Genomic DNA, 26,561 nt, shown 5'->3' with positions numbered 1-26,561 from the left:
GGGTCTTTTGTTGCTGTGTGCAGGCTTTCTCTAGTTGCAGCAAGCGGGGGCTACTCTTCGTTGCAGTGCACGGGCTTCTCATTGCGGTGGCTTCTCTTGCTGCAGAGCACAGCCTCTAGGCGCGCAGGCTTCAGTAGTTCTGGCATGTGGGCTCAGTAGTTGTGTCAGATGGGCTTGGCTGCTCCGCGGCATGTGGGATCTTCCTGGACCAGGTACTGAACGGATTTTTAACCACTGTGCCACCAGGGAAGTCCCTCTCTATAATTTTTAATGTCAGTACTCTTATTACCCACCCCCCTTTTTTTCACTTTTTAAAAACTGTGGTAAATATATATATATATATAAAAAACATAAAATTTGTCATTTTAGCCATTTTTAAGTGTACAATTCAGTGGTATTAATTATATTCACAATGTTGTGCAATCACCACCATTTCCAAATTTTTTTCATTGCCCCAAATAGAAACTCTGGACCCATTAAACAATAATTTTGCATTCTTTCCTCCCACCCTCTATTACCATATATCTGTGACAAGGAAAATGGAGGCACAGAGAGGCTAAGTAAAATAATCAATGTTACACAGCAAGTAGGCACAGAAGCCCCAATCCAGACCTGGCAGTCCGGCTTTAGCCTCCTTCTGAATCGCTTGTGTTGCAGTTTTATTTTTTATTCTTTTTGGTTGCCCTGTGCGGCATGTGGGATCTTAGTCCCCCAACCAGGGATTGAACCTGTGCCCCCTGCATTGGTAGCATAGAGTCTTAACCACTGGACCACCAGGGAAGTCCCCCATTTTTTTTTTTAATTAAAAAAAAATTTTTTTTGGCCACGCCACGCGGCATGTGGGATCTTAGTTCCCTGACCAGGGATCAAACCCGCGCCCCCTGCATTGGAAGCGCACAGTCTTAACCACTGGACCGTCAGGGATGTCCCCAACTTTATTATTTTTTTTAAAGCCCAAAGTTTCTGGTTACACGTTCTGATAAGTCATTTCTTTCTCATTTTCCCCCAAAGGAGAAAAGGAATAGCTTTTCTGAAGAATCTTGAATTTTACTCCTAAGTTCCTAAACCCAGTTTCCTTCAAGCGAACTTTGAAGTTGTATCTACTTGGGTGATAAGGGCAGGATTCAACTACACCAAAGGGACCCGTTTACCTGTCTTGCCCTGTGGGGCCTGGTGAGAGCTGGAGGGCCGCAGGGGGTTCCTGCTTTCTACAGCCACCAAACTCTCCCCCATGAGATCCCTAATCCTGGGAGCCCTCCTCAAATGGGCAAAGATTATGCCTAGCCACCAGAGCTGATGAATGGGATTCTCTCTCCTTCCTCTCCTAAAGGAATGGCACTGAAAAAAAACATGGCCTTTGGAGTTGCATGAGCCTGGACTTGAACCACAGTCTTGGACAAGTTCTTGTCCCAAATCTGTGTGCCAAACTGAAAAGGTGTGAATAACACCACCTACCTGTCAGGGTTGTTGGGAAAAGCAAATGGGCAGCCTAGCACAAGCAGGGCCTCAATGAATGTTAGCCAAGGCTTAGCAGCTCAGTGCCTGCTCCTTGTTCAAACCTTTACACAGCACCCTGTTGGGGACCAACAACATTGGCTAGTGCTGCTGCTTCTCTGACGGCTTAGAAACTGATTCAGGGACTCTCTCTAAATCCTGATGTATCCCTTGGGCTGGCTGTGCCAATGTTCACACGACTCTTAAAGGAGCATTCCAGCTCTACTACTTCTTGGCTATACAATCTGGGGCAGTTTGACCCATCTCTGCCTCTGTTCCCTCATCTGAAAAGTAGAGAATTGGGTTCCCCACGTCATTGGATTGTTGGATTAAATGGATTAAGATATGTAATGCATTTAGTGCCTGACATACAGTAGAAGCATTTGCTATTACTGTCATCCCCAGTGTCACCTTCCCTTGTTTCTTCACCAAATGTTGCCTTACACCTGCGGAAATGGAGAAGGCACACATAAAAGCAATCCATTGGTCTTGGCATTCTATTATTCTCCTTGTACAAGTCTTGGATAAATGAGGTAGTCTCCCTACTCTCCCTTCCAGTGACGGGGGTGGATTAGAGCAGATCTTCTTGCTTCACATTCCTCCACTGTCATCAGGCTAGGCTCCCTGACTCCCAACCCATCCTTTGCTTCTTTCAGTAAAACCCATTCCAATTGGGGAATTAGAATTAATCTCTGTCTAAATTAAAGGCTGGGCAGGGAGCCATGGCGGGCTGTGATGGGCAGAGGCTGTGCAGGTGCTGCTCCGGGAAGGCAGCCCTGGGGCCTCCTGAGGGCTCCATTCATAAGAAGTTTCCAGGAACCTCCTGGGCCACTTCTAACCGCTAGATGGCCAAGCTACAGGGTGATTATTTCCTTAGGCAAGCCAGCACTTCAGCCCTCTAATATGGTATTTCCTGGGGCTGGAATATCAACAGGAAGTCCTGTGGGGAAGAGCTCTGCCAAAACACTCATTCCGAGAAAGGGATTGGTAAACTGACAAATTTGCCCAGCCCTGTACAACATTCTGCAACTTCCACACGCAGGCTCTGCTGCAGGCTTCACCCACAGGCAGATCGCTGCTGTCTCTAGTCTTCTCTGGATTCCTGAGCCAGGGAGACTTATAGATGTGACCCTAGGTGAGAAACCCAGACAGAAATTTGCACTTAAAGAGCAGTTAAGCTATTTGTTGGCATTAGGAGAGCATTCTTTTAAACGAGAGAAAGGACTCTGAACACTAAAATCTCATTCACTTTATGAAAACTTGAGACCAAACTCTCCAACATCTGTACACAGCTTAATCACGAACAAGCGCAAGAATTCGGGTTAAATACAAATTAAACTAAACTGTCCTGCTACAAAGAAATGAAAGGAAAGCTGGGGGCGGGGTAGCCCCCCCCCGCCAAAAATCATTGCTTTCACACTACAATGTTTCGGGTACAAGAATGTAACAATTCCCCAGGGCAGCGCAAAACCGCTTCCCATTGTCTCTTAAGGCAGTCATTTAATTACCAATTGTCCAAAGGCTAAGAAAATTTTGTGGAAAAAGGGCGTACCCTTTGGCTCTGTGAGGGCCTGTAGCTGAGGAGCCAAGTTCTTGGCTGACACACTCTCGGTGAGGGCGCCTTCACAGAATCTCAAGCATCAGGTCTCAGCTTCCCCATCAATAAAATGCAGTCCTGGCAACCGCTAGGCTTCCAGATCGAAGTCATCACGCTCCTCATTGTACTCCAGCACGTGCCGCTTGATCTTGGACGAGTCAACCCAGGTGACGAAGTCCTCCATGCTGCGCGTGACAAGGAAGGCGGGGTCGGTGACCACGTCGGGGCCCACGCGCACGTGACCCTGCTCCACGAATGCCACGGCGGCCTGGAGGTGCTGCGCCATGCGCAGCTTAAGGAGCACGGTGGGCAGGCGGCGGCGGCAGAAGGACGAGGCCGTGACGAAATCGCAGAGCTCCAGAGACCCGCGCGTGGGGATTAGGCCGAGAGCATACAGTTTGTCCAGCAGCGCGGCCGAGGAGCGCACGCGAAACGGGTCGCGCTCCGGCAGGTCCCGCAGGCGCCGCGCCAGCTCGCGCACAGCACGGCTCAGCTGGTTGTAGCGCGTGTAGTCCTCGCGCCGTTGCAGCCGATAACGCCGCAACACGCGCAGCTCGTGCAAGTTGTGATCGGTGACCTCCCAGTTCAGGAAGTCCACCTGCTTCAGCAGCTTCTGCTCGTGGAACTTAAGCTTCCGCACCATGACGGCGGCTTGGATGCTGCAGGACCCGTGGCTCAGCGCGCGTTCCGGTGCCCGCGCGACTTCCGCCTCAGCACTGCTAGACCGGGCCTGGGGACCCTGGGCCAATAAAAGAAAGGCTCAGTGCTACGCCCTCTGTTTCCACTGGTCAGGGTGGGGCCACGCCCCGCGTCCGTATCTCGCGATTCTTCTCTTCTTCGCGTTCTCTGAGGGAGGCGGGGAAAGAGCGCTGGTAGACACCTGGGACGAGAGGGGGGGCCCCAAAGACGAGTCTGCGCGGTTTGAAGTCGTCTAGAATTAATCACCTAGTGCCGTAATTATTTCCTCTCATTTAGATTTCTGCCATTCAGTGCCTCTCTGAAACTGGCTTAAGAGGCCAGTTCCGGGAAAGGGGGGTGACTGTCGCGCTAGTTTGGTTGAATTTACTGTGCTGACCGTGGCGGGCGGGGGCGGTCCTCCCACCTCGCGGCGGGCTTCCCCGAGCCGGCCGGGGCTGATCGGGTATGCCCACCGCCCACTAGCGCCAGGTCCATTAGCAGGCGGGCGGAACGGTTTCTCCCTGCCAAGTGGGGCTAGGCGCCACCGAACCTATGAAATACCGATTCCCAGGCTGCTTCCTACACCCACAGAATCGGGATCTACACCGGAGTCACCTGGAAATCTGTATTGTTAACAAGAATGCCAGGTGATTCATAAAACCCAGTAAGTTTGAAAAGCTTGGATAGTACAAGTGCTGACCCTTTAATCCGGGCTCAAACGAATTAGCTTGACAGGGTGCATTTCTGGTGCCGAGTATTTAGTTAACTTAACACTTTTTCTGCTAGTTATATCTGTTTTAGCTTAGTGTAGCGCTACAGGACTAACTTCTTTATTTGCCCAAGACTTTGACGCCACCTAGCTTCTTCGCCTATCATTTTGTTTTATTTTTGTACGCTTCTCATTGTTTTTTTAAAATATAATATTTGATATATGGAATATACTATATGTAAGATACAAAGTATAATGAATACTTGTGGACCCAAGAGCCAGTTTAAGAAAGCATCACCAGGACCACTTCATCTACATATTCCAGCCACTCCCGCAGTGAGAGGTAAAGGTATCTACTCTCCTGAATTTAGTGTTTATTTTTACCTTTTGTTTAAAAAGAAAAAATTTTTTAATTTAAAAAAATTTAAAAAGGAAAATAGTTTTATCATTGTAAATGCATCCCTAAATACTGAGAACCTTCTTACTCAAAGTGTAGTCCATGGATCAGCAGAGAGCTGTTGGAAATGCAGAATTTCAGGCCCCATTTCTGGCCTACAGAATCAGAATCTGCATTTAACCAGACCCCCAGGTAATTTGCATGCACACTGACATTTGAGAAGTGTTGCTTAGAAGACATCACATCGTGTGGAGTTTTTTATCTGTAGCTGCAGTTTTTTTTTTTAACTGTTGCATTATATTCCATTGTTTGGTTCTATCTAATTTATTAATCCATCTCCTGTTGGATTTTTTTGGAGGGAATATTTTTAGCAGTGCTACTATTAAAATTCTTGTAGGTTTCCTGTTGCACATATGTAGTAGCTTCTGTTGAATAGTATACATCTTGAAGTTGAATTGCTCAGTTGTAAAGTATGCATGTAAAGTATGCATGAACATGTGAAGTGCATGTTGAGCTTTACTAGATATTGCCAAATTGTTTTCCAAAGGGGCTGTACCAGTTTATATTCCTTTGACAGTGCATGGGAGTTCCCTTTGCTCCTCATTCTTGACAACACTTGGTTGTTAGATTTTTAAAATATTTGCCAATCTGATGAGTGTGTGATGGTATTTAACTGTGATTTTAATTTGCATTTCCTGATGAATAAAGGTTTCATATGTGTTTCCTCCTCTATAGAATGCCTCTTTGTGTCTTTTGTGTATTTTTCTATTGGATTATGGGGTAAGTAGAATAATGGCCCCCCAAAGATGTTCACCCAGAACCTGTGAATGTTACCTTACATGAAAAAAGGGATTTTGCAGATGTGATTAAATTAAGGATCTTGAGACCATGACATTGTCCTGGATTAACTGGGTGAGTCTCATGTAATCACAAGTGTCCTTATAAGTGAAAAAGGGAGGCAGAAGAGTCAGGGAGATGTGGTGATACATACAGAAGTCTGAGGTGTGATTGCTGGCTTTGAAGATGAATGGGGGCCATGAGCAAAGGAGTGTGGGCAACCTCTAGAAGCTGGAAAAGGCAAGGAAATGGAATTTTACTTAGAGCCTCCAGAAGGAACACAGCCCTTGCTGACACCTTGATTTGAGCCGAGTGAGATCCAGTTTGGATTCCTGGTCTCCAATACTGTAAGATAATAAATTTGTGTTGTTTTAAGCCACTAAGTTTGTGGTAATTTGTTACAGCTGCAATAGGAAACTAATACAGACTGTTTGCTTTTTTCTAATTGATTTGAAGGTGTACTTTGTATGTTCTGGATATTAGTCCTTAATCAGTTATCTATGGTGCAAATACCTTTTCCCAGTTTGCACTTTATCCCCACCCTTCATACTCCCCCAGCCTCACTCCCTTCTATCTTCAGCCCTTGCTCAATGTGTCTGCAGGAGGACTCTTGGTTAACTTCCTTCTCCCCAGACAATAAACATAATAAATAAGTAAACTATATATGTTAGCAGGTGATAAGTGTCATGAAACAAAACTGAGCAGGATATAGGAGAGCTTGGGATGAGGACGGGCTGTAATTTTAAGCAGGGCATGTCAGGGTAGGTCTTACTGAGAAGGTGATATTTCATAGGGGGTTAGCCATGTGGATATCTAGGGGAAGAACATTTCAGGAAGAGGAAACAGTGAGTGCAAATGCCTTAAGACAGGAGTGTGCCTGGCATATCAGAAGAAGAATAGTCATCTTGGTTGGAGCAGAGTGCTCTAGGGGGTGAGGAAAGGGGGCTCAGATAACAGAGGCTCCATAGGCTCTTTTAAGGACTTTGGTTTTTAGGTTAAGTGAGATGAGGACACTGAAGGGTCTTGAGCCGAGAATTGACATCTAACATGTTTGAAAAGGATCGCTCTGACTGCTGTGTTGAGAATAGACATATTCTTAGGAGGCAGGGCTGGAAACATAGAGGCCATTAGGAAGCTGTTGTGGTGGTGCACGCAAGAGAGGTGGTAGCTGGGATCAGGAAAGCAGTTGTGAGATGCCAATGAGAGAGGAGTCCCAGAATAAGGAGAGGGTCAAAGGATGGCTCCAGTTTTGGACCTAAGCAAGTGGAAGAAAGTACTCATCACCTGAGATGGGGAAGGCTGCCAAATAGGTCAGATTTGGGGGGCAAGATTAGAAATTCAATTTTGGACATGTTCGGTTGGAGATGTCTATTAGACATTCAAAGGGAGATGTCAAGGAGAAAGATATGTGAGTCTGGTATTTTATTTTTTGCCAAACCTTGCGGCATGCAGGATCTTAGTTCCCCGACTGAACCCGTGCCCCCTGCAATGGAAGTGCGGAGCCCTAACCACTGGACCACCAGGGAATTCCCTGAGTCTGGTATTTTAGGGAAAGGCCTGGGCTGGTGATTTAAAATTTGGGGTATTATTGGTAGAAAGATGGTGTTGGATGCCATAAGCCTGGGTGAGATCGTCAAAGAAGTGAATATAGAGAGAAAAAGACAAGAGGACCACTTAACTAATAGTCCACTCTAGTGTTAAGAATTATTGGAGAGGGGCTGCCCTGGTGGCGCAGTGGTTAAGAATCCTCCTGCCAATGCAGGGGACAGGGGTTCGAGCCCTGGTCTGCGAAGACCCCAAAAGCATCCAATAAATAAATCTTAAAAAAAGAAAAGAATTATTGGAGAGAAGCGGATGAACCAGTGTAGTAGAAGGGAAACCGGGAGAGTATGGTCTCTCCAGTGCAAGTGAAGACAGTGTATCCAGGGGGAAGTAGTGAGCAACCTGGTCAAATGCTACTGAGAGGCTAAGAGGAGGGCTGAGAATAGCCAATAGGTCACTGATGACTTTGATAAGCATAGTTTCAGTGGAGTGTGAGGGTGAAAGAATGGCTAGAGGGGTTTAAGAAGAGAAAGGGAGGAAAGATGTTGCAGGCAGCTAGTAGAGATGGCTATTTTGAGGAATTTGCTGCAAAGGTGAGCACATAAATGGGGAAGTAGCTGGTGGGGAAAGTGGAGTTGAGAATCTATGTTCTAAAGATGTGGGTTGACTTTTCCCTCAATACCTACATCTTGTTGGTTGTCATTCTAGTCTGTTCTACCCCCATAGAATCTCAAATTTACTTCTCCCCAGCCCATTACCCCTGCCCTACCTCAGGCCCTCATCATCTCTTGTCTGCATCACTATAGTAATAGTCCAGTGTGTTCACCACGCTGCCACCAGCGGAGTTAGCCTGGAAACCACTGGCCACAGCTCTCCCTTGCTGATTCCTTTCCTAAAGGAGGAAAGTTATCTATCTGGATGGGGGATGGATGCTGTTTCCTGTGTCCAAATCAGGGTCCCATCAGGAAAGAGAGAACACACTCCAATTAGAGTAATGTGAGGAGAATTTAATAAAGGGACTTTTTCCAAAGGCATGGGCAGGGTGTAGGGAACCACAAAAGTTAGTGCAGTTGCCTGAGATTAGTAACTGCGGGCCCTGTTACCCAGAGATTTGAAGAGGGTTGGAAATAGAAGATATAGGTTCTGGAAATCTCTGTGAAGGTGCAGAATGAGTTTCCCCCAAGAACCTGGAAATAAGGTGGCCACTGTGAGATAGAAACCACCCTCCCTCCACCCCTGAACAGATATGAGAGTAAATCCAAGGTGTAAATGTGCATAAATATGTGACTGAAGTATTTGGGAACCAACTAAAGACCACCAGGGTGGTGGCTGGGGGCCCCTCAGTGGGGTGGGGCTACACTAGGCCCCTAGCTGGGTGAGCAGAGATCCCATCAATTGTATTAAGTGAGCTAATAAAGGTAAAATGTTTACAGGAGTCTAGCACTCAGCAAGCACTAAGGAAGTAGCTGCTACTCTTAAACCCAGCTTGGAGAGAGGCTCTGCGAACAGAAGATCAAAGAAAAGGGGTGCCCCCAAAGCAGCTGGGGAAACATATTCAGGCTCTGGTCCTGAAGATACTAGGCTGAACTGAGTCCTTAGAATCAAGACTGCCCCTATGGCGGGGGACAAGATCTCAAGGCTTCTTGGCTGAGAGACTTATACCATCCTTTCTTCCCCTCTTGGGGTTTCCAGGTTCCCTGCGCTAAACTTCTGGTAACTGGGCTTCCTAAGAAGCAGCCCAAACTGCCTTGATCTATTGATACAAATATTTGGGTCTGCCTGACAGTTGAATTTCTCTGTGTAAGTTAATACCTGGGCTTCTGGGGTTTGGACATAAGCCTGTATCCCGGCCAAATGCCAGCTCTGACTAGGGAATTGGATCTACTCACTGCACCAGTGAAATTGGTTTTTGGAGCCAGAGGCATGCAAATTACACCCCTCAAAACAGCCTAAGGTGCCCACCTTTATAGCGCTACCTTGTGCCAGTTAATCTGCAACAAGTGGGAGGAATGAGAATGAGGGGGAAGGAAGTTCTAGTTAGAGCGGTAGACAAGGCTCCAGGGCTTAGCCAGGAAGGGGAGTAGGGCCCAAAGCCTTTGCTTCACCTTAGGTACCTCCTCCTCCAGAAAGCCTTCCTTGATCCTTGCTCAACCCAGGCTGGAATAGGTGCCCTCCCATTCACATTTCATGGCACTGGTCTCACCGGGCAGGGAACATCTCTTTACTTGTCCTGACACATCTGAGCTTCTGGTAGGTAAGGACAATGCCTTATTCGTCTTTGTAAACCAAGGGGACTGGTACAGAATACTCAGTTAATGTTTCCTTGAGTGGAAGGTTGGATGAATGAGAGACAGAATGAAAGAATGAAGAACAAGAGGGTGGACTTGTCATTTGACAAGAGGGTGTCAAACTCTCCGTCTGCCTTGTTGTACTGTAATCTCCAGTGCCCAGCACAGTGCCTGGCAGAATCAATGCCCAGGGTCAAGTCCCCTTTACCTCTTCCCGGAACCCTACCCCGACCACTCCTCTCTCCTGGGTGCTGCCGGCAAAGACAGGACATCCAGTCTCCGCCGGCCGCCGCAAGAAGCGACACGGAACCCGATCCTGCCGGGTCTTGTTACCGTCGCTACAGATGTAGAGTCTTGTCTTCCCCCGCCCCGAAGGAAGTCGCCCAAGACAGGGTTGCTCCTGGCCTTGTCTGGCTAGGGTACTAGGACCCGCAGCAGCCCGTATCTAAACTATCCAAACCTTCTCAGTCTTCTTCCATGAGGGCGCCGCTGGCTCTGGGGCCCCCTCCAGAGAGCAATCCCCGGGCGGCGCCACGGCCCCGTTCCCCTCCCCAGAGCTGGGGTGGGGGGCAGGGGAACGAGAGGGGGGCAGGGAAACGAGAGGGGGGCGTCTGCGGGTCTCCACGCCCTTCCTCCACCCTCTCTCCGGGGTCCCGGCTCTGGCGCCCTTCTTGTAAGCACCGCACTTCACAAACTTTAGGAGTTTGCCTCACTTGCGTCGCGGAAAAGGCAGGAGGGTGACGGAGCCCAGGAGGCGAGGAGGCGAGGCGGCGGCCGCAGAGCTCCGTCGCTCGGCGCTTAAGCCCCTCGGGGTGAGAGGTGTCTCCCAGCCAGGGCGGACAGGCTGGCCCTATTCCCCGACCGTCTCCTTTCTCTCTCGCATCCAGATCTCAGCGCAAGTGAGTGAGGGTGACTGCCAGAAGGAAAAGCGAGGAGTAGGCGGGAGCCCCGGCTCCTGAGCCCCAGGCCCGTGGGAGGGCGGAGCCGGGCAGTCCGCGGCCAGCCAGGACGCACGGAAGTGCTGTGGAGTTCGCCCAATTCCCCAGCCTGCTTGTCGTTCTCCCTCCCTCTCCCCACCCCTCACCTCCCCCCCGCCTCACCTCCCCCCCGTCGGCTATTCCCTCCTTCCTCGGGACGCCACCTCCCGGAATCGCCTTTTTTGTTGTTGTTTTGGAGCTGGCTTCTCACTGGCGGCGCAGAGGGGCTGCGAACGCTGGAGAGGAAGGCGGGCTGGGGGCGCAGCCCGCCGCCCACCGGCGGGACCCCGCGGGGCAGAGCGGAGGACGGACAGTCGGCCGGGCCATCTGCTCTCCAGAGCTCACTCTCCAAACTCCTGTTGAGTGTGTGCGTGCACGCGAAGGGTGGGGGTCCACGTCCCGCGTACGGGGACCGGTTACCGCGGGGTTACCTTTGGCCGGGGGTCCTTGGACTCAGATCTGGGTCAGCTTCAGGCTCAGAAACTGCTGAGGAATTAGGCAAACAAAAGAGGCCACTCAGCTAGTGGCCAGAAGTCGCCCGAGCGCCTCGTCGCGTCCCCTCCTTTCCCCGGGGCGGGGGCCGGTCCCTTGGGGGCGGGGAGAGGGCGCCCCAGCCGGCTGGGGGCTGGGGGCCGGGCCGGGCCGGGCCGCCGGGGTCGAAGCGTTGGCGGCCTGTTGTGTAAGCCTCAGTCCTTGTTTTCCCGGCCTGGCTCGTTGTGAAGCCGGACACATCCACCCTTGGATTCGATTCAGGAGGCTGCTGCTTTTCTCCTTGCCCCTCTTGGATTTTCTGGATTTTTGAAAACCCAGTGGCCCAGGAAGAGGAGGAGGAAGGAGGAAGGAGCAGATCTACAGAGGAATGTGAGAGCCTCCCAAGGCCTGTGGAGCCAGAAGGAGCTGGGAGCCAGAGCTGCTGGGGTTTCTGGGACGGTGGTTTCTGAGTGATTCTCTTCTATTTTAGAACATTGTTCCAGTGGAGAGTGTCAAATTCTTGCCCTCTCAGAGCTGACTTCTCCGAGTCACTTGACTTTTCTTCTGGGAGTGGGAGGAGGAGAGACTCTCCCTTTTAGGGGCTGAGGAAGGAAGGGAGGAAGACCATGGACATGAGCTCTCCCTGCTCACAGGCGTGTGCAGGGAGACCTGTTTTCTGGGCCGTGGACATTGCTTTGAAGAGAGGGAGGCCCGACACCATCTGTGGGTGCTGAGACCCTGCCGTAGGGGCTGAGAGACTGAGGGCTGTGGCAGACCTTGAGTTGCTAGTGCATTCTTGGACACCCTAGCAAGTGTCCCCAGTTCTGGGCAGGACTCTGTCCTCATCTTTCTCTACCACTGGCCCAGACATGGCACTAAAAGGCCGAGCCCTCTATGACTTCCGCAGTGAGAACAAGGAGGAAATCAGCATCCAGCAGGATGAGGACCTAGTTGTTTTCAGCGAGACCTCGCTGGATGGATGGCTGCAGGGCCAGAACAGCCGCGGTGAGACAGGGCTCTTCCCTGCCTCTTACGTGGAGATCATCCGTTCTGGCACCAGCTCCAACCATGCCGACTACTCCAGCAGTCCTGCAGGCTCTCTGGGCACTCAGGTGAGCTTATATGACGGCTCCAGCGTGGCAGACCCTTCCTGGAGTGGTGGGGGCAGTGGCTTCCTCTCAAACCAGGGTAGTTTCGAGGAGGACGATGATGATGACTGGGATGACTGGGATGATGGATGCACAGTGGTGGAGGAACCACGGGCTGGTGGGCTGGGCACCAACGGGCACCCCCCACTCAACCTCTCCTACCCTGGTGCCTACCCCAGCCAACACATGGCCTTCCGGCCCAAGCCACCCCTGGAGCGGCAGGACAGCCTGGCATCTGCCAAGCGAGGCAGCGTGGTGGGGCGCAACCTCAACCGCTTCTCGTGCTTTGTGCGCTCTGGCGTGGAGGCCTTCATCCTGGGTGATGTGCCCATGATGGCCAAGATCGCTGAGACATACTCCATTGAAATGGGCCCTCGTGGCCCCCAGTGGAAGGCCAACCCCCACCCATTTGCCTGCTCCGTGGAGGACCCCACCAAACAGACCAAATTCAAGGGCATCAAAAGCTACATCTCCTACAAGCTCACACCCACACACGCTGGCTCACCTGTCTACAGGCGCTACAAACACTTCGACTGGCTCTACAACCGCCTGCTGCACAAGTTCACTGTCATCTCGGTGCCCCACCTGCCAGAGAAGCAGGCCACAGGCCGCTTCGAGGAGGACTTCATTGAGAAGCGGAAGCGGCGGCTCATCCTCTGGATGGACCACATGACTAGCCACCCTGTGCTGTCCCAGTACGAGGGCTTCCAACATTTCCTTAGCTGCCTGGATGACAAGCAGTGGAAGATGGGCAAACGCCGGGCCGAGAAGGACGAGATGGTGGGCGCCAGCTTCCTGCTTACCTTCCAGATCCCCACAGAGCACCAGGACCTGCAGGATGTGGAGGACCGTGTGGACACCTTCAAAGCCTTCAGCAAGAAGATGGACGACAGCGTCCTGCAGCTCAGCACCGTAGCATCGGAGCTGGTGCGCAAGCATGTGGGGGGCTTCCGCAAGGAATTCCAGAAGCTGGGCAATGCCTTCCAGGCCATCAGTCATGCCTTCCAGATGGACCCCCCCTTCAGCTCCGAAGCGCTCAACAGCGCCATTTCTCACACGGGCCGTACCTATGAAGCCGTGGGTGAGATGTTTGCCGAGCAGCCCAAGAACGACCTCTTCCAGATGCTTGACACGCTGTCTCTCTACCAGGGCCTGCTCTCCAACTTCCCCGACATCATCCACCTGCAGAAAGGTAAGAGCCAGTGTGGGCTGGAGATCCTTACAGCATCTGCGTTCTGCTGGGCACTGGGGGTATGAGGATGGCCTAGACCGCGCAGAACGGTGCAGCTAGTCTTTCTGTCTCTGTCTCATTCATATGTTCAACAAGTGTGTCGAGCACCTACCAGGTGGCAGGTACTATTCTAGGTTAAGGGATATTATGATGGGCAGGTCTGATCCCTGTGCTCATGGAGTTCACTGCTTACCTTCTTGTTGTCTGTTCGTTCGTTCATTCATTCATTCGTTTTCTCTGTTTCTGTCTCATTTACTCATTTACCCATCATGCTTTGAGCCCTTCAAGATATCAGGCTGGGGTCTGGGAACACGGAGCTGACTGGGGCCCAGGACTTGCCCTTGAGGAGCCCGCAAGGGGTCATGGACACAGACCCAGATAACAAGAGCACAGAGTGTAGCCTGTCTTCCCACTTGTCACAAGCTTGCCTCCCTGCCTTTGCAGCTGCAGAGCCCGTTCTCACCGCTGCATATGCTATCTGTGAGCTCCCTCCCTATCTGTGTTTTGGAGAGCGGCTGCCCCTATTTTGCAGATGAAGAAGCTGCGTCCACAGAATGGTGGTTGCACAAGGAGTCCATGGCCCAGCTGGGACGGACCCTTCCTCCTGCACCTCCCCAAGGACGCATCCATCTCGGCCACCTCCCAAGCCCAGCCATGTGTTCAGTTCTCACGGCCCCCTCCCTACGGGAGGGACAGGATGGGTCCTTGTTACTGTGGGGCTGTCAAGGAACTTCCAGGGAAGTGACTCATAGCCGGGTCACCTAGGGGCACCCGGGCTGGGCTGGGGGAGGAAGCGGGGGCCCAGGGCACTACCCCCATGGTCCATCCAATTCCCCCTTCCCCAGCCTGGCTTCTCTTCTTGCCTGAGCAGTGAGTCAGGAGCTGACCCGGCAGGCGGCTGAGTCTTGGGGACTACAGGCAGGGCAGGAGAGAGGTGTGGTCCTCCCCAGGGCTGCTTGGTAACTAAGGAAGAACGTCTGCAGGGCGTGGGGCTGGCTCCCAGGCCCCTAGGCCCTGAGGTCGGGCCTAGCTTGGTGGGGAGTTTTCCTCTGGGTGAGGCCAGGAGGCAGGCCTCTGGACTGCCTGGGGGACAGCAAACAGCACCACACTACCTGGTCCCCAGGAGAGTCTGGAGTAAACCCGCCTTGTTCTCCTTTACCAGGAGGTTAACTTCTAGAACTTCTCCAGCTCCCAGCCTCCTTTCTCCCCTCACTTTCTCTTCCTCCTTCTCCTCTCTGCCGTTTTTTTCTCTTCTCCACATTCCTCTCTTCCTCCTTCCCTTCTTTCGGCTTCAGGAGACATGAGGCCTGCGTTCTGGTCTTGGCTCTGCCCCCAGTTTGCTATGTGTCCCTGGGAAGTGCTTTCCCCTCTCAGGGGAGTTAGTTTCCCGATCTGTAAGACAAGGGAAGGCGGACACAGTGAGCTCTTAGGCCTTCAAAGGGGTGGGTAGGGGAGAGACTCCTGGGGAGGGTCTGGTCGAGGACAGAGTGAAGCCTTAGATCTGGCTCTGAGCTCTGGGCAGGGATTGGGCAGGGCTGGTGGCTGGGGCCCACTGGGGCAGGTGTCACCCTGTGCGGAAGTGGAGCCACGCTCACTGCTGTGCTACGGCCTGGGAAAGCTGGTTCAACCAGCTCCTTGGATGGCATGTTCCTGTGTGGGCAGCAGGATGGGGGGAAGCAGGGACATAGTGATTAAACAGCTGCCCCCATGCAGTGTCTGGGGACCCTCACCCAGGGCAGAGCAGGGGGCAGGAAGGCAACCCCATACCCATACTCCCAGGCTCCCACTGAAGCAGGAGGGAGTAAAGCCACACTGGCCTTTCTGACCCTGGGGCAGGGAGACAGGGCTGAGAGAGGCCACTTCTGAGTTTCCACTGGAGGTGTTTCTAAGGTGAGGGGCCTGGGGTGATGTGTTCAACCTCAGGCAGAGGCTGCCCCACCTTCCCGGACCTGGAGGACCCCTCCGCATTAAGCCAAGTTCTTTTGGGCTTACTCTTCCCCCTTCTGGGCTCTGCACTGCCACTCCTAGGCCCGTGGTGGGGCAAGTTAGGGAGGGGGGCTTGGAATCTGGCTGAGACATAATTGGGGGAACCACAGCCTGATGGGGGGAGGGGGGATCCCATGTTGGCCCTGTGGATGGAGCCGTTTCACAGAGGAAGGAGCAGGAAAATTGGGCCCTGGGTCCCCAGGATTCTGTCCAGCCTGTTCATACATCTGAAAGATGGCAAGCATGTGGGACAGGCCTTGGAAGGAAGGAGATGGGAGGCCTAGGAGAGGTCAGGAGACCAGGATTTGGACAAATGTTGCCTCTGAGGTGACCCTGAAAGAGTTTCCTCACCTAAGAAAACTTAGGAAAATGGGCCATGGAACCTGGTTGGCACTGAGGTGCCAGCCTGTCTGCCCACTGGCCCAGCCCCTGGAGCTCAGTTTAGGGGTCTCCTAAGAGAAGGGCAACCATGTAATTTACCATCCAAACCAGGGCAATCTTGGGGGTGAAAGAGAGCCTTAGTAATAGTTACGCTGGGACAACAAGGGGCAACAGTGACTGTCCAGGGCCCCTGCCTGAGAGCCAGCCAGGGCAGGGCTCGGTCCTAAGACTCATCACAAGCCACGGAGACTGATGTGGTTCCCTCCGTTTTCAGGTGAGCGGCAGTGAGGAGGAATGATAATCAGAGCAGGAGCCGGAGCCCAGGTGTCTCTGACTCCACAGCCAGGCTGTTTCTACTGTGCCAGACAGATAGGGGAGGGAGCTCCCTAAGGGATGGGTGCCTGGGGTAGACAAGCCAGAAGGGGAGGGAGCAGGGAGGGGGTTGGGTGTTCTAGCACCAACTGAGCTGGCATCCTTGGCAGGCTGGAGGCAGGCCCTGGACCACAGAGCATGCGTGGAGGGGCCATGGAGCTCTCAGGTTGGCCAAGGCAAAGTGGCCCTTTTGCAGGACCAAGTTCTTGCCTGGGGGAATAGGTGGGTCCAGCCTCTATGCTCTGGGCCATCATCTAGCTCTCCCTCTACCTCCCCTCCTAGGCTCTGAAGAACAAAGAATTGTATCACCAGGAGCCACCACCAGCTGGGTCTTGGCTGGGACTGAAAAGCAGTTTGCACATAGTTGCGAGGGGAGCTCTTACTCTGTCAGGTGCCATCCCATTTTACTGATGTGGAAACTCTAAAGTGCTATTCCGCTGTGAGCAATTGTCAGCAGCATCACATCTAGTCCAACATGTCCCATTTGACAGTGGGGAGACCTGTAGCCCTTGTTGGAGGTGACACAGTGGGACTAGGACTCAGACCTCCTGCCCTCAACCTAGGGTGGGTGGTAACTACCTCCAAGAGGTAGGGACAAGATAGATTAAGGTGGCAGTTTAGGGGATATGTCTGGGACCCTGGGGCTGTGAAGCTCCAACCCTCCTTTCCCTGTTCCTGGGACCCAGCCTACAGGACAACTGCCAGGTTAGGAGGTGCCCCTGGGCCCTCAGCTCTCAGGTTGAGTCCTAGGTGGAATGTGTCAGGTGACGGGAGACAGGCCTGAGCCCTGAGTCCCAGTCTGTCTCTGGGGTGCATTAGTGTTAGCTGGTCCCAGTCCCACATTGGAGTCACAGGGTGGAGGGGTGACAGGGAGCAGGGTGGGGCCTCCCCCTTCCCCCACAGCCTTTGCCCCCCATCTCTGGCTCCCTGCCTGTCTGCAGATACCTAGCAATTGCAATAGATTCATTCCTATTATCTGGGCCTCAGTTTCCTTCCTCTAAGGCCATGGGCAAGAAAACCTTTCTTAAATGCAAGTCCACTCCCAGCGCACCCAGACTTTCTCAGGAAGGTGGAATCCAGGCTAGTAGGTGCCCTTTGCTGAAGCCTGACTCTAGTTTCTTTGTCCTGCTCTTTCCTACTTTGCTTCTTATGGTTCTTTTTACCCCTTGGGACCTTCTCAAATTCCTAAGTCCATTGTCTGGATGCCCCACACATACGCCTGGGGGATCTGGCCTAGGCTCCTTGCAGTAGAAGTGGTGTCTACCCCCAGCTGTGCAGGGATGCCTCTGGGCCAGGCATCCCCCACTTTTGGAGCAGGAAAGAGGCTGTGAGCCCCTCGGCAAGTGCCCTCCTGCCAGGTCCTGAGTTTCCTCTGCACAGTGTGGGGGTGGAGAGTGAGGGGTGGTTGTGGGTGTTGGACAGCTAGTCTCTAGGGCCACTCCAGCTCCGAAACCTCTCAAGGGGTCCTCATCTTGGGCCTTGGGGTGATTCCTCTCCTGCTGCCCAGACCTGGGCAGTCAGTATGGAACAGGAGGCGAGAAGTGGTTCAAAGAAGGTGGCAAAAGGACTGAGTGGGCTGGGAGCTGGGGACTGCAGAGTTCTTTTAGGTGCTGTGTGAGCAGCCCTGGAAATGCTCCAAATTTGAGTCTGTCCGCTCGAAATGCCACTCTTTGCCAATTAGCCACACACTTGCCATCTAATATAGGTACCGCTCCTTCTAAAGGCATTCAGAGTTATTTCCAGCCTGTAGTAGATGCTCCATAAATGCATCCTGGATGCATTTGAACGACTTGGAGTAAAAGGAATACGTTTCAAAGGTCCATGAGAGACCTCCTTAAGGGAGAGGTGGGAAACATGAAAAACGAGCGTGTTACTTGTGTGCAGTGGATGCTTTTGAAGCGCTCGGGGAGTGCCAACCCCTCCCACCTCCTTAATCTTCTTCACACAGTGGATTCCCTACAGCCCTGCAAGGAGTACCTGCCAGGCGCAGGGAGACTGCCTCACCGCCTCAGCAACTGCCCCCACCGGCTTCAGCACGGAATCCGTCAAGTGCTGTTAATTCAGAACTGAAATTCTTTCACCAAGTGCTTGTTGATTAATTCACATTCTTCCAAATTGGGTCCCTTCCCCAGGTTTATCCCCTGACCCCCCATCTGTCACCTGGTTATTATAATGGCTTCCTCTAGTCCCCTGGGGGCTGGGGTGAGGAGGGAGCAGGGCCTATATGTGGGGAGACACACACAAAGGAAAACTCCAGGTGGCTTTTGAGGCTCTGTTTTAGAATCGGCTGGGTGATGGGGGTGGGGAGAGCCCTGGTGAGCTGAGATAGGGAGGCGGTCTGCCTGGGGGATGCTCCGTGGAGAAGTGGCACCCCATCAGAGCCTTGAATTACGCATAGGGATCCAGGGGGCAGAGATAGGAAGGTAGGAAAGAAAGCTGAATTTGATGAACGTGGGGTCAGCGTGGAACGGGTGCAGGGGTCAACTCCCAGAGGGCCTCACAGGCCAGGAGAATGGGGGACCTAGCTCTGCAGGCAGAAGGAAGCCAGGGGAGGCTTGGAGCTGTGGGTACCCAGCTTGGCTGCTCTTCAGGTGCTATGGAGAACCTCTCAGAGGCTGAGACTGAGGTGGGGAGACCCATGAGGGGCCTATGGTAGCAGTCCAGTGAGGTTGAATCAGCTTAGCAGACACATATCAGGATCTGCTGTGGGCTAGGCTTTGTTCTGGATGCTAGAGACATTGAGCTCACAGCCCAGAAGGAAGCGGTCAGAGAAACCACAGGGTGGTAAGAGCTGTGGCAGAGGGAAGCCCAGGGCACCTGAGAGCACTGGGAGGCACCTGATATACTGGGGCTGCAGGGAAGGCTTCCTGGAGGAGGTGATGTTGGAGGTGAATGGGGAGCCAGCGTGAGGGGTGACGAGGCCTGTGGTGGGTGGGGACGGCCTGGTCCTAGAAGTCAATCAGCTGGCAGGGCAGGTCAGGTGTGGGCTGCTGGCGTCGCCACAGGTTTGGAGGGAAGATGGTGCATCTGGTTTAGGATGTGCTGAAGGTGAGGGTTTGGTGGACATCCTGGTGGAGACACCCAGGTGGCTGGACCATGGGTCTGGACTCTGGAGTCCAAGAGCGAGGCCTTAGTTCAGCCGATGAGGGTATTGTCTGCCTGGACCCGGGTCTCACCGTGGGGTTAGGGAGTGAACTGGGGAGACCGGAGCCCTAACTTGTCCTTGTCCTCTGCTCTGCCCGTGCCAGGTGCCTTCGCCAAGGTGAAGGAGAGCCAGCGCATGAGTGACGAGGGCCGCATGGCGCAGGACGAGGCAGATGGCATTCGCAGGCGCTGCCGCGTGGTGGGCTTCGCCCTGCAGGCTGAGATGAACCACTTCCACCAGCGCCGCGAGCTCGACTTCAAGCACATGATGCAGAGCTACCTGCGCCAGCAGATCCTCTTCTACCAGCGGGTAGGCCAGCAGCTGGAGAAGACGCTGCACATGTATGACAGCCTCTGACCACGTGTCCCCTGGGGCCTGGTGGCTGCGATGCATGCTGCCCTCCAGACCTTCCCACACCAGCAGTGCCTGGCTGGTCAGGGGTGGGCTTTGCGGGAGTCATGGATATCCCTGGGGAAGTCCCCCACCCCTTAGAGATAGGGGCACAGCAGGGGTGAGGATGGGGCCAGGAGCCCTCCAGGTCAAGGCCTGGGCTGCTGGTCAGTCACTTGAGGTCAGGCCAGGGTCTTAGCCTCCCCTAGAGCCTATAGCGCTCGCTCACCTGGCCACCATCCCCTCGTTCATTCAGCAGACGCGCAGGCCTGCTGCGGCCCCGGGTCAGACACTGGGCATCCAGGGCTGCGACACGCCTGCTCTTGGGGAGTCCCCAATTGAGGTGGGGGTCAGACCCAGAAACAGGCAGGGGCAGTACAGAAAGATTGATGGTAAATAGCTCACAGAAAGGACCACTCGTTCTGCCAGTTAGGAATGACTCCATGGCGTAGTGTCTTGAAGAATGACAAGGACCTGCCAGACAGTAAGTGGGGACAGTAGGTGGGGAGGGCGTTCAGAGGAGAAGGACAGCATGGGCAAGACTGTGGAGGCATGGAAAGACCCCGTCTTCTCTCCTTTAGCTTTCCCAAGCAAGTTTTTTGTTTGTTTGTTTGTTTTTGTGGTATGTGTGCCCCTCACTGCCGTGGCCTCTCCCGCCACGGAGCGCAGTCCCCGGACGCGCAGGCCCAGCGGCCACGGCTCACGGGCCCAGCCGCTCCGCGGCATACGGGATCCTCCCGGACAGGGGCACGAACCCGCGCCCCCCGCATCGGCAGGCGGACTCCCAACCACTGCACCACCAGGGAAGCCCCTCCCAAGCAAGTTTGGTGCACCCCTCAGTGGTGTCCCCTTGTGTGACAGAGGGGAGGGATCTGCCTTGCTCCCATGCCCCTGTCCCCGCCCCACCTCCGCCCCCCCCACCCACAGGAGGGGCTGCAGGCCAACTCCCTCCTGACTCCCCTTCACCAGCTGAGCCCCCTCACCCCTTGGTTAGGGGACCATGCAGCATCTTTGCCCTGGGCTCAAGGTGCTAAGACAAGCCTCGGATCCCAGGACCCTGGTGGCACCTTTCTGGAGGGGACACCCAGAAGTTACTGGGTATTTGAGTTCACCAGCAATAGCTCCCAAACTCCAAGCAGGCTTGGGCCTCAGGCTCCCAGGGGCCAGCTTACCCACCACCCCAGGGATCCTCGGCCCACCTGCCCACAGCCAACCTCACTGTGATGCCGGTTCAGGTCCTGGTGGGATTGTGCTGTCTCCTACCCATGTTTACATCCTCGAGGGGGCTCCCCCCACACCCCCAGGCCAGCGCGTCGTCCAGCAGTGGGTTGGGGGAACTGACAGGTGCCACTGCTGGCCGCCCCTAGGAGGTCATGGCTGTTCCTGGCTGCTGCTGCTTCAATCTTCTTTCTTTCTTGTTTTCTTGATAAACCTTTTACAGTTAAGATAACAAAAATATGACTCCTTATTTGGATCCCAGCGGGGCATGAGGGAGTGGGGAAGGATACAGCCCTAATTGTCCCTGGGAGCGATTGGACCAGATTCTGAGGTCGTGATGGGCACAACATTTACCCCAGAACCTCAGAAGTTGGGGGGAGGATGGTGCTGGAGGCAGGGGCTAGCTGGGGACCTCTGGGTGGCCCTGGACCCCAGCTGGATGCATACCCTTCCCAGACCTCACTGTCGTCATCTCTCAAATGGGTGGAGTCTTGCCAGGGGTTTGGCTTTGCTGCTCTGTGATCTAGGACTGAAGGTCACGTGAGGAAGGGACAGTCTAATCGATAGGGGGTTCCTCTCCCCGGGAGGGCATATCCCAGCCTTGCCCCCAGGAAAGCCCCAGTCCAGGGGAGGGGGTGGGTCTCAGAACCTGTGTCCTTCCCCAAGCCGTCCAGTCCAGGCTGCCCAGGCCTGCTGTGGCTGCCCAGTTGGAAACTGAGGTGGACCCCCCAGCTGTGCCCTTGGGGGTGTCCCAGGCAGGATGAACAGGAATCTGTTTGCACACGGGAAAGAGGAGGGCTGGGGGGCCGCGGTTCTCTTGGGGCAATGGGGACTTGGTGGAGGGAGGGCTGCTGGGGTCTGGACATCAGGGGAGGCTTTGGCCGGGCTGGGGGCAGGGGAGCTCATGGCAGTGAGGTAGAGTAAGGGGTGGCAGGTGCAGTGGGGAAGGGGCAGCAGAGGCTCCCTGTTCAGGGCAGAGAGTCCTCAGAGGAACTTTTGGAATGGGCCCCTGGCCCTGGGTCAAAATTAGGTCAGATTTGGGACTTTCTGTGGAATTTTCCTTTCTCTCCTCCCTGCCCTCCTTCGTTCATTTTCCAACACATCCGAGGACCTTCCCACCCTTAACCTCTTCCCCGCTCCACCCTTAACCTCCTCCCCGCTCCAACCTCACTGCGGCCTTCTGCAGTGAGCGCTCTGACCATGGGCAGGGCGGTGGGGGTCTCCTTCCCAGGCCCAGTCAGCGCTGGGGCGGTGGGAATGCTCTTCTCAACACACAGTGCCTGGAAAATCCCCTGTTCACGCTTCTTGCCCTGGGAATAGTATTGCCCTCTTGTGTCTCTTTCTTGAGTGGGGCCCACCTCCCATGCCTTCCATCCTCCGGGTGAGGGGTTGGTCTGACGCTTTTCTCAGGAGGGGCTTGTGCCTAGGAAAAGCATCAGAACGTGAAGTCTGGGGATGGGCCAGGCCTCCTCCAGGCATCCTGAGGGCTCTAGGCAGGGACAGACGTACATGTGATGGGAAGTGAGGATGTCACAGCCCTTCTCTCTGGTTTCTTTCTATCTCTGTGTGGGTTTGAGTGTTGGGGGAATTTGAGATTTGTCTGGGCTGGCCGGAGCCTCTTTCGGCAGGGGACTGGGGACCAGTGTGTGTGGGGGGGTATCCTGGTGGTGGCTGGGCCTGCGGGCTGGCCTCAGTCTCATGCCAGGCAGATGTTCCAGACTGAGCTGAGCCCAGCTGCCTCCAGTTTCCTCCCTGAGGCGGGTGGAAAACAAGGCTTCTCTTTCTGCCCTGGGCAACTACCAGGACCTGGAGCTGGGGGGTGGGGGACCTCTGATCCCCAGTCTTGGCCCAGCCCAGGAAAGGAGTCTGCTTTGTGGCCACATATGGGGGTTGGGGATGGAGGTGGCCCTCAGATTCTGCATCCTATTGCTTCCTGGACACAGGAGTGCCATGAACCACCATGCCACAGCTGTGCCACGGCTGTAGCAGAGCCAGGCCTGGTCACAGACGCAGTTGCCCAACCCAAAGCAGACAGAGCCATACAACCTGCGCACGGCACACAGGTCACACCAGGCTCCACACTCACACACATGTGCATGGTCATGTGCTTGCACAACTGCACTCCCAGCCACAGTGCCACAGACTGTCACACATTCACAGCCTCGTCCACGCCCGCATACATGTTGTCAGTCTCAGCCACGTCGTCGCTCACAGCCATACCATAGTACTGTGCACGGTCATACACTCCCATAGCGACACACACGGCCATGAAGTCACACATGCACATGGCCAATGGGTCACAAATTAGGTGCTCTTGGACTCCACCTGCGCCTCCTCCTGGGGGAGCCAGCCGCGGTCATCCATCATCTGACACCAGCAAGTTCGGTTCCTCATTGCGGAGATGGGAAACTTGAGGTCTAGTGGCCGGTGCCATTCGGCTGCATCACCCAGTGGGGCGGGGGTACGCTCTAGGGTCAGAGCCCAATTCCCATCAGGTTCTGGCCTGGCCTTGCCCACCCCTGGGTCAGTCCCCAGGGCCAGACTGCCTCTGAAGGCCCCTGGCTGAACCTACTCAACAAAGCTCTGAGCATCTCCCATCTTCGGAGCCAGAGCTGAGGCTGCAGCATCAGAGAGCAGGAGCCAGGATGTGGTGGGCAGGGCCCAGGCCTGGGCGGGAGGAACATTCCTGCACCATCTCCTCCCCGAGCCTTTGAGGACTGGGCCCGCCCTGCCTGCCTGCCCGCTGACTCAGTCCTCCAGGAGCCAAGCCAGCTTGGCTCCCTCACCCACCCCCAACCCACCCCAACCTGCTTCCCCACCACTGTGGCTCTGGTACCTCCTTCCGCTGTTTGGGGCAAGAGGAGATGGTAAGCCCTGGCAAAAAGACCATGAGGAAACATAAAAATTCACCTCCCCCAGACATAGCTCAGAAGGGTTGATTGTGAAACCCCACTCCCGAGTTCAACAAAGCTTTTTTTCCTTTGGTTTTGTTTTGTTAGTCAAACCCCGATACAGTCCAGTCTGTTTAAAAAGCAGTGTCTCACACAGCTGTGGCCTCCTTGGTCCGCATGGCAGCCCTGGTAGGCATTATTATTCCATTTCACAGACAGAGAGACTGAGGCTTGGCCAGAGGGAGGATGGGAACTGCCTAGGATCACACAGTGGGGCCGAGGTGGGGCTGGACTTGAGCCCAGCTCTCTGGCTTCATTCCCTAAAGTCACCTTGATTAACTCACGTAGGTCTGGAGGAAGAAGGGGTAGCAGATCTTCGTTCCAGAGTTGTGAAATAATGGGAGGCTGGCAAACCAACTGCTGAAATGTGCAGGGGCTTTGAGGGTCCGGTGAGTCCCGCCAGCCCCCCAGGGATGAAGAGGCTGAGGGCAGCATTGCACAGAGTCTGCAGTGACTCAGGGTCTCCGATTACAAATGAACATGTGCGAGGAACATCACTTCACTTTTCTGTAACTGACCTTGACTTTCTCTTTTGCTTTCTCATTAACCCACCTGACAGAAAAGTAATCTGACATCAATTTGGGGACCACTCCTTTCCCCAGGGAGGCATGTAAGTTTTGGGGATGGCACATTTGAAGACCCTACGCAGGCCCCTGGCACTTTGAATTTTAGAAGCTGAATTCCCTCATCCTATCACTCATGAAAATTTGCTGGCATTCCACATTAAAGGTCGTTCACATATACCTACTTGAGCTGGGTTCTGTTAATTACTTGACAATGTCTTGTAGATATTTAATTAAATTTTCTTCATTTTGATTTTGTCTTTTCTTTCTTTTGCCTTTAGGTGTTCTGCTACTTTTTTACCCCTTGGCTGCAAACATTGTTGTGGGTTCTCGCAGGGCTCCTGGACCCTGGCCCTGGGCCTGTGGTGCCCACCATGGTCCTAGGTTAGCATCGGACCCTTTGGTCATTTTCCCCTACCTCCTGCCTTCCCACCACCTGCTCCTTTGATCCCCACCCTTAAGCCTCCGTGGGTCTGGCCCTTTCTCAGTTTGGGGCACTCCAGATTCCCTCAATTGCCCCTGTGGGCCTCAGGGAACCTCAAGGGGCTGGCACAATCATTCCACAGCCTCCACCACACGCTCAAGCACAAGGCGCTCTGGGAGGCTGCTTACCCTGTGTCTCCTGAGGTCTGGTTCTACCTGGGAAGGGGTCCAAGTCTCCTCTCCCCCTGAATCTCCAGCCTCTGGGGCTTCTACCTCCCCCAGTGCAAGTGGCACTGTGGTGGACACTGGATGGCGAGTATTGCACAACCACTCTGTACGCAAAAGATTATCAACATCATTTTACAGGCCAGGAAATGGGGCCCAGTGAGGGACGTGTAGAGTAACCGAGCCGCTGTGAGTGGTACGCAGGCCTGGGCCACCCGTGTTGGAAGGCAAATGGCTGATGCCTGAGGTAGGAGCTGGAGGCTGGCTGGAGCCTGGAGGCACTTGGAGCCTCTTCCAGGCTGACCTTATTCCCTTTGTTGCCATTTTGGAAGCGGTGCTCTGAGTGAGGGTAGAATGAGGCTCCAGCAGACAGCCTTTGCTGCCCCCCAGACAGCAAAGCCCCTTTCCCTCCACTCCTCAGAGGCAGGACCCGAGTGGCTGAGCCTGAGTGCAAATCCTCTCTACACCTACTTGTTTTAGGGATGTTTTTGAACTGTTCCACGCTTCCATTTCTCCATTTATAACAGGCGTTCCAGATGGCGGTTAGGAGGGTTATATGAGCACATAGCAAGTGCCCAGTAAGGAGTAGCTGGGATTACCAGCCTCTGAGCAGCACTTGAGAGAGGCAGGGCCAAGAATGTCGTTCCCCGACTAAATGAGTGAGAAAACTGATTGGATGAGCCCTCTAAGGCCACACGGTGGGTGGGTGTCAGGGCTGGGCCTGAGTGCGCAACAGCGACCGTGTGCTACTCTGGGCTGGGCATTGGGCTAAGTACCTCCCATGAGTTATCTCACTGGTCACAACGGTCTGGACGGTGAGAGCTACTGCCAATATTTTATAGCACACGGAGACTCAGGGGCACTGAGTCACCTGTGTGAGATCATGCAGCTGCTCAGTGGTAGTTCTGATTCTGCCTGGACACAGAGCTGTGCTGTTCCCACTGCACCAGGCCACCCTTCCAAGGCTGGCAGGCTGGGCAGGGTGGGGGCAACCGTCCTGCTGTAGAGCGACTGCAGGAGTGCCGGGCATTGAGGGGAGTGGGGCAGTGGGGGTAGCTGGTGGGCATTGGGTGGAGGTAGCTGCGTGCCTTCAAGGCAGCAGGTGGAAGAGCAGAGGGCTTGGCCCATAGAGAGCATCGAGCAAATATTCGATGCTAATTTTCTGTAGGGCCTCAGGCTGGGGTGTGTGAGCAGGATCTGGCTGCGGTGGAGGCGGCTGGACAGATGAGGCCAAGGGCAGGGAGCTGGGGTCAGAGGCAGGCTTCTGGGGAAGGAAGAGAGTGAGTCAGGAGCCTCCTTGCTCAAGGGGCCAATATGGGGGATGGGAGTGAGAGCTGGGAGGGAAATGCTAGGGCTGGGGATCCTGCGAGTGCCGGGGCTGAGCTGGAGAGGGTGTGGGCTCTGGTCCTGGGGCTTCCACGTGGGGCAGGGTGGGGCAGGCCGAGGTGGGGCGATGTGTCTGTGCCTGTGCCTGGTGTCCCGGAGTGTGTGCATCCTCCTGTGTGTTCACTGGGGGCCGGCCGGCATGCGCTCCTGTG

The 26,561-nt window shown here is 54.3% G+C and overlaps 2 protein-coding genes across 8 annotated transcripts; one reads left to right on the top strand and one right to left on the bottom strand.

Moving 5' to 3' along the window:
- Positions 1-2,728: 2,728 nt before the first annotated feature.
- On the bottom strand, positions 2,729-6,680 carry IMP3 (IMP U3 small nucleolar ribonucleoprotein 3). The gene has a single exon (XM_089906994.1). It carries the CDS (start codon positions 3,732-3,734, stop codon positions 3,180-3,182), a length of 555 nt encoding a protein of 184 aa, XP_089763120.1. The 5' UTR covers positions 3,735-6,680; the 3' UTR covers positions 2,729-3,179.
- A 2,764-nt stretch (positions 6,681-9,444) lies between these two features.
- SNX33 (sorting nexin 33) lies at positions 9,445-26,050 on the top strand. Of its 7 annotated transcripts, none has more exons than XM_089906984.1 (4): positions 9,445-9,508; positions 10,430-13,330; positions 19,357-19,562; positions 24,372-24,628. In XM_089906984.1, the coding sequence occupies exons 2-4, from the start codon at positions 11,860-11,862 to the stop codon at positions 24,489-24,491; spliced, it is 1,797 nt and encodes a 598-aa protein (XP_089763110.1). In that variant the 5' UTR covers positions 9,445-9,508; positions 10,430-11,859; the 3' UTR covers positions 24,492-24,628. The 7 variants fall into 7 exon arrangements, with proteins under 7 accessions (XP_089763110.1, XP_089763112.1, XP_089763111.1 ...); XM_089906986.1 differs by lacking the exon at positions 9,445-9,508 and having other exon boundaries at positions 10,143-10,877; positions 11,481-13,330; XM_089906985.1 differs by lacking the exon at positions 9,445-9,508 and having other exon boundaries at positions 10,143-10,886; positions 11,481-13,330.
- Positions 26,051-26,561: the final 511 nt, after the last annotated feature.

This window comes from Delphinapterus leucas, chromosome 2 (assembly GCF_059928025.1).
Source record: "Delphinapterus leucas isolate spDelLeu-1000000601 "Yukka" chromosome 2, BTC_Dleu_Yukka2, whole genome shotgun sequence".
Taxonomy (NCBI): Eukaryota; Metazoa; Chordata; class Mammalia; order Artiodactyla; family Monodontidae; genus Delphinapterus; species Delphinapterus leucas.
This window is presented reverse-complemented; position numbering and strand designations above follow the sequence as displayed.

Bases quoted from the DNA above. Each gene is read 5' to 3' on its own strand.
- IMP3 (XM_089906994.1), bottom strand. From the start codon at position 3,734: ATGGTGCGGAAGCTTAAGTTCCACGAGCAGAAGCTGCTGAAGCAGGTG.
- SNX33 (XM_089906984.1), top strand. From the start codon at position 11,860: ATGGCACTAAAAGGCCGAGCCCTCTATGACTTCCGCAGTGAGAACAAG. The intron at 13,331-19,356 runs GTAAGAGCCAGT...TGCCCGTGCCAG, and splicing joins CATCATCCACCTGCAGAAAG to GTGCCTTCGCCAAGGTGAAG. The intron at 19,563-24,371 runs GTAGGCCAGCAG...CCCACCTGACAG, and splicing joins AGATCCTCTTCTACCAGCGG to AAAAGTAATCTGACATCAAT.